The 7,240-nt window shown below is 41.6% G+C and overlaps 1 protein-coding gene across 1 annotated transcript; it reads right to left on the reverse strand.

The window, feature by feature from the left end:
• Window positions 1–2,693: 2,693 nt before the first annotated feature.
• Window positions 2,694–4,100, reverse strand: LOC131860208 (uncharacterized). The gene is made up of 3 exons (XM_059214589.1): window positions 3,951–4,100; window positions 3,292–3,749; window positions 2,694–3,021 (listed from the first exon to the last, which is right to left on the reverse strand). Exons 1-3 carry the CDS (start codon window positions 4,098–4,100, stop codon window positions 2,694–2,696), a joined length of 936 nt encoding a protein of 311 aa, XP_059070572.1.
• Between the last annotated feature and the right edge of the window lie 3,140 nt (window positions 4,101–7,240).

The following is a 7,240-nucleotide window of genomic DNA, read 5'->3' on the forward strand; positions in this document are numbered from 1 at the left end:
CATGATGCTCCAGGGCTAACACATTTTTGTGGTATGTTATAATGTTAAACTTGCGCACTTTAATAATGTTTATTTTTTTAAAGTATAAATCATGGTTTTTAAAAAAAAATCCATTCAATATATATAATTATAAAAATTAACATATTTAATCCAATTATACATGATCTTGTGGGTCTTCAAACAAAGGGAAAATTTGCATGTCCAGTTTGTGGTTCAAAGGTGAAATCTTGTCATTCAACAAGTTTATGAAAGCAGGTGTTTGATGAGTATAGGCACTTCCTCCACAAAAAACATAAGTATCGAACTACTGAAAAACATCTTTTCAATGGGAAAGCAAAGAGTACATCAAAACCACGAAGAGTGACACCTCGCCCATGTAAGTTGGAATATAATAGAATTAATCATCAAGGTAATGTCATTCAATCTAATTGTTTATCTATCATATATGAAATGTTTGGAATTTATATTTTTATATTGTGTTTTGTTTAATCATGCTGTAATTGATGATGTTTGTCATTGTTAACTTTTTAAACTTATATGCTTCATGAAGGTCATCAAGACATTAATTACCACCTTCCAAAGGGACTAAAAAGTTATCCTAGACAATTTAGTAGGCTTCCCTACTATGAGAAGCTAAAAATTGTGCATTTGTTTGATACTAGGCATATTGGAAAGAATATAACAGAGACATTATGAAAAATATTGGATGGAAGGCGTGACAAAAAAAAAATTGTCAAAATTTGTAGTGACATTCAGGAATCCAATCATGCAAAGAAAAATGTCATTCAATTAAATAGCGATGGAGACAAAATTAATATAAGTGCCCTTCCTTGGTTATTAATGGAGAAACAAAGCAATGCTATAAAAGAGGTCATATGAAAAATTCGTTTTCCTATAGGATTTGCTATGAACATAAACAATCTTATAACAAAGAAAAGTGAATTTGGGTTAGGTATGAAAACGCATGATTGACATACCTTCATTAAAGTAATTCATGTTATTGTATATTTTCTATATATTTGTATACTGCATGTACTTTTTTATTGTATTATGTTTAGTACTAGTTTTGGAAAAACAATGGAAGGATCATTTTATAATTGTTGCAGTACATTCTACCTCTATCTCCCCCAAACCACTTGAGCAATAATGTCAAGCAAGTTATATATGATCTTGGAAAATACATGAGGTAAGTAGTGTTATTTGTTCAATTTATTGTATAGATATTATATTTTTTATTTATTTATTTTTTTGATCGATAACATAGTGTATTATATTGCTTAGAATAGAAAAGTATTACATCCAAGGAGCAGATAGACAATCTGCAATACTAAGGGGTCACGCCCCTACTACAAAAAGGAACCCAAGCATCATCCTACCAAGACCCATAGCCACAAAAAGGGTCGCATACATATAAAAAAGACCACACATCAACCCCGACCAACCCAACCTAGTAACGAAACCATCCCAAAGCTTCTTCTTTTGAGAAATTGGGAATACCCCTGCTGGGACTGGCCTCCTGCGACATGCTCCCTCCACCTGGCACCGTTCCAGGCCTGCTTCCACATAGTGACCCACGCTCCACCACCTTCGCCAATTTCTTTGGAAGCTGGTGCCGCACCAAAGGCCTCCTATTCTCATCCAGGGGGGCCTCAGACCAAATGGGAGTCACCTTCCCGCGGATCTTAACATGTTCAGTCAGCCCCAATTGGCAAACAAAGTTCACGATCTCATCCCAGCCATTTCTTGCATCCTCCTGCTACAAATCGACCGGTCGAGAAGCCAACTAGATGACAAGAGGCTGCAGTCCCCCAATGGCCACTCCAATCCTCCTACTCGGGCCTTCTGCCATCTTCAACCCCACACCAATGACAGCTCGGGCCACCACATCCTACAAACCTCTTGCCCATTTGGGTCTTAATACCAGGGAAGTAATCCGTTGCACTTCCTCAGTCGACTTCCCCACCTGCAGGGCCAAAGCAGTAAAAAGTGATGAAATGTCGAGATTTGTTTCAGGTTGCCAATGCTGGGTAAGAAATTCCTCTCCCAATAGAAGCCTAACTGCCCTCCAGAAATCATCTCCATCCACTCTGAAGATGTTTGAAAGCCTGATCCTCGAGACCGGCCCACGAAAAAGTAGGCAATTGACCATTCGATTCCAATGAAAAAATCTCTTCCATCCTAACTCATTGCTGCACAGAATGAAACCCTGAGCACTCCGCCAAACACAAAATGCCAGGAATCAAAGCACAAGGGCCTTTAAAGCCGCCTCCATCTCATGTCATGAGAGCTTCACATGCTTTGTAAAACTCAAAACATCATCACCGATCACTCACCCCGCTCGCCTCCATTATCATCCAACACCGCAAGGCCACTTGCAACAAAAATGAAGAAGACACACCACAAGGGACTTAAATTCCCATAGAACCAAGGTTACGAAAGGACAAATCAAATCGAGCTTGGGTTCACTTTTCCAAAAAAACCATCTACTCAATATCATACTCAAGAAGACTACAATCTCTAAAGTCCTCAAACATACTAAACATATTTTCCAAGGAACCATTTGCTCCCACACTGGAAAGTTTGTCAGCTTCCAAATTTGCTTCCCGAAGGACATGAGTTACCTTAAAATCTTCAAATTCGTTTAGCAGGATTTGCATTCTACGCACCTGCTTGTCTAAAATCCACGCTTCCATTCACCCTCGAGCTATCCCATTCACCACAACCTGAGAATCACCTTCCAAATGAAGTTTCTTGACTCCCAACTTCCTAGCCATTAGGATTGCTTCCAATGCTGCTTGACATTTAGCAACATTGTTTGATCCATCCACCAATCTTTTGGCTGCAATGGCCAGAATGTTTCCCCGATCATCACAAGCAATCACCCCAACACTTGAGGTCCCTGGGTTGCCCCTCGACGCTCCATCAAAATTGATCTTAGTCCACCCCTTCTCAGGTGGAGTCCACTTTGGGATTGAATTGCCCTTACTCTGAAGATTAGCCCTCAGCAACCCATTAACAAGCCTGAATTTAACAAGAGGTTAGCTCAACAAAAATTTAGCATCAGCCTGTGAAAAAGGAGTCTTGGCTAAATTCACATGAGAGGCAGCATTAGAAACTAGTTTTGAGATGGCCCTCTCCAATCTAGATAGAAAACTCTTACAATTTTCCACTTTACCTTCAAACACTCTTCGGTTTTGCTCTTTCCAAAGTTCCCACAAAATGGTAGAGGGCAAAATCTTCCATATGGCGACAAAGATAGAATTATTACCCAATACCGGCCAAGATTCCAACCAGTCACACAAGTTCCCAACCATGGGGCCCTTCCAATTCAATCTCTGTAGCCCAAAAATCCACGCCTTCTGAGCGAAATCACAACTTAGTAGAAGATGGTCCACATCCTCCTCCGCCTTTTCGCATAGAACATAGCGAAAAGGACCTACAAATCCCATTTTCTTCAGACGATCTCTAGAGAGAATCCACTTATTGCTAGCAAGCCATGCAAAGGCTCTAGCTTTCAAAAGGCACACATTGTTCCAACAAACCTCAGATTCCCACTCCTTCGTCTTGACATCACTTTCTAAAAGAGAGATTCCCACTTTCACAAAGTGGCAGCCGCTCTTTGACCCGCACCAAACTATTTCATCCTCCTCCCTCGAGAATGAAACCTCATGGTTACCCAGGAGCTTACTCAGGTATCTTTCCTCAACTCCCCCCAAATTTAAATCCCGAGGGTCTTTCCAACTCCATCTCTGTCCCAACAAGGGCAAATCATTCGACAAAAAGTCACTCACCTTTGAGCCCCAAACCTAACAGGTCTTTAAAATTGTATGCTGAGGGGCCTGGGACTCTAAAGATGGATGACCATCCTAGGAATCCTGCCAAAAGTTCACCTTACACCTGTCACCAATACGCCAAGAAAGGTGATTTGTGATCAGGCTCCTACAACTCACCAAAAAGTTCCACAAAGCTGACCCACTCGGGGGATCTCTCACTATTAGAATCCTTTCCTTTTCCCTACTGTCCAAATACTTAGCTTGTAGAATTTTGACCCATCTTTGTTTCGGTTTACTATACATTTGCCATACCAACTTAGCCCCCATGGCCTCATTAATAATCTTCCAATCATGGAGTCCCGCCCCTCCCCCCTCTTTGGGTGTGCAAACACTATCCCAAGCCATGAGTGAGACTTTATCCTGATCCTAGTTTCCATTCCACAAAAACTTCCTCATCTTCTGCTGCATGCTCTTGATGATAGAGCCTGGGAGTTTGAAGAAAGCCATTGGGAAAATTGGCATAGCCGATACAACTGACTTCAGCATTAGAATGCGACTAGCCAAAGAAAGCCACTTACTCTTCCAGCCCTCCATCTTAGCTTTACAACCATCAAGCAACCCTTTCCAAATGTCTGCCTTACCTTCTCCAGAAAAGAGTGGTATACCAAGGAACTTACCAGGAAGTTGTCCAATCTTAATCCCAAACACTCTAGCAATAGCTCTCTGAGACCAACCTTCCGTATGGAAGAAAAAAATCTCCGATTTGAGCCAGTTTATCTCCTGACTAGTAGCCCACATGAATCTGTTCAGAACTTTCTTCATAACCGAAGCCTCATGCATAGAAGCAACACTGAAAAGATAGGTGTCATCAGCAAACTGAGAATGAGTTGTGGAGTCAACCCCTTGGGCAATCTCAATACCCTTCCACAACCCTTGATCTCTTTTATGAGCAATCGACCGTCCAAGAACTTCAGCCATCAAAATAAAGAGAAAGGGGGATATTGGATCCCCTTGCCGAATTCTCCTAGATGTTGAAAAGAAGCCTTGAGGGCTACTATTGACTAAAACTGAAGCTGTGAACTGCATATTCATACTAGAAATCCACTTAACCCAGGACTTTCCAAAACCAAATCTTTCCAGCACAACCACAAGGAAAGACCTATCCACCCTATCATAGGATTTTTGAATATCAAGCTTTAGAATCATTCTCCTCTGTCTACCCTTCATAGCCATGTGAATAGCTTCATGGGCCACAATCACCCCATCCACAATATTCCTTCCAGGAGTAAAACCACTTTGTTCACAAGAGATCAGCTTATCAAGAATTAACTTAATCCTATTAGTAGCAACTTTTGTAATGATTTTGTAGATGGTGTTGCACAATGAAATGGGACAAAACTCCTCCATCCCAACTAGCTTGGCCCTTTTAGGAATAAGCGCCACTGAAGTGCAGTTGAATTCCTTCAAAACAAAGCCTTTGGACCTAGACTCTTCAACCACTGCAAGCAAATCCTCACCAAGCCCATCCCAGAAGAATTGAAAAAAGAAAGCTTGAAACCCTTCTAGTCCTGGTGCTTTCTCCCCACCTAATCCAAACACAACAGGTTTAACTTCCTTAAGTGAGATAGGCTCCTCAAGCATGATGTTGTCCTCCCTGGAAGCTAGGGGAGGGATTAACTCCAAAAGCTAAGTCTGCACACCCGATTGAGCAATCCCACTACTCCTAAACAAATTTTCGAAGAAGCCCACAACCTCTTTACCTATGCGATTTGTGTCTTTAGTGATCGACCCATCCACAAGCCTTAGGGAAAGAATTCTATTAAGACTTTGCCTTTCTTTCATCGAACTATGAAAGAATTTCGTGTTTCTATCACCTGCTTTCAGCCAATTTTTAGGCGACTTCTGTTTCCAATAGATCTCCCTTTGCAAAACTTCTCCATACTTACAAAGAAGATCTTTCTCCGTGAGGAATTCCACATCATCCATTCTGTCAGCCATAACTTTTGCATTCAAGGCCCCCAAATCTCCTTGGAGCCTTCTCTTTTCATCAAAAATATTCCCAAACACCTCCCTATTCCAAGATTTTAATTTCTGTTTTACATAACTAAGCTTTTTGAAAAACTAATAGGCCAAGAACCCTTCCGCCACTGGGGCCTCCTTCCACCACCCAACTACAAGCTCTTTAAAACTTGGTTCCCTAATCCACATCTTTTCCACCTTGAAGGGACATCGAATTGGAACATCATTCTTCACAACCAAGGAGACCAGAAAATGGTCTGAACCTGAGATGGCTAGAACCTCAGCCTCAAAAACCAAAGGGGCTACATTCCAATCCCCTGCAAGGAAGAATCTATCTAGTTTCTTAGCAATATTGGAAAAGCCTCTACGTCTATTAGTCCATGTGTAATCCCCACCTTTAGCTGCCACTTCAAATAGAGCATTCTCGTTAACAAAAGATTGGAAGTCCAATTGCGATCGGCTCAACCTCCTCACCCCTCCACGCTTCTCAGAGGAAGAGAGGGTGGCATTGAAATCTCCAGCAACAATTGCTAAAGACGGCCTCACTTCCTCTAGATGCTTGGAGATATCCTCCCATAATCTGCACTTATCTACAACCAAAGTCGGCCCATAGACATTAACAAGAAAACATGAGAAATTCATAGTCTTCAAAATCACCTTAACCATTTGCCAATGCTTAGAACTTGAAACTTCTTCCACTTGAACCGCCAAAGGATTCCATAGAATACCCAGACCACCTAACACCCCATCTTAATCCACAAAGTGACCTGACCATTTCTGCCTTACCCCAAAAATACAAGCAACATCTTCACGACACAACTTAGTCTCCTGAATACAAATAACTTCCGGCTTGGCCTGATCAAAACCTCTTTTGACCAGATGTCACTTGTTAGGGGCATTGCAGCCCTTGACATTCCAGGTTAGGAACTTCATTGCTACCTAGGAGAGAATAAGTCTCTCCCAGATCTCAGAAGTCTTGTCTGACCCTTCATGTTTCCTGCTTCCTCAAGCAACTTCTACCTATTCTTTCTACCTCTCAAATTCCCTTTAAACTTGGAGGGGTTTAGTTTAGTCTATTTGATAGTCCTAACCTCTATCTCCCCTATTTCTGCTGATAGCCCTAGAGAATCATCACTAAATCCTTCCTCCTCCTCAGACTCCATCTCTATTGCTAATCCATTTCCCTTGCTCTGGGACATGTGAATGTCCTTAAAATTGATCATTTTACCATCCACATTCTCACTCAAATCCTCTGCAACTACTAGGGACTTTGCACTTAAACCCATCTCCTATCCCTTCAACCCATCCACCGAGGTATTGTAGAACCTATGCTGGGTTGGATAACCCCTACCAATTGCACAATCCTTTAAAATGGGCCCAAATGCAACCTCCATCAGCTTCCCTTCTAAACAAGAACCAACACCCCAACCACTTCCCTTACACACTTA

Source organism: Cryptomeria japonica, chromosome 11 (genome assembly GCF_030272615.1).
Source record: "Cryptomeria japonica chromosome 11, Sugi_1.0, whole genome shotgun sequence".
Classification (NCBI taxonomy): domain Eukaryota; kingdom Viridiplantae; phylum Streptophyta; class Pinopsida; order Cupressales; family Cupressaceae; genus Cryptomeria; species Cryptomeria japonica.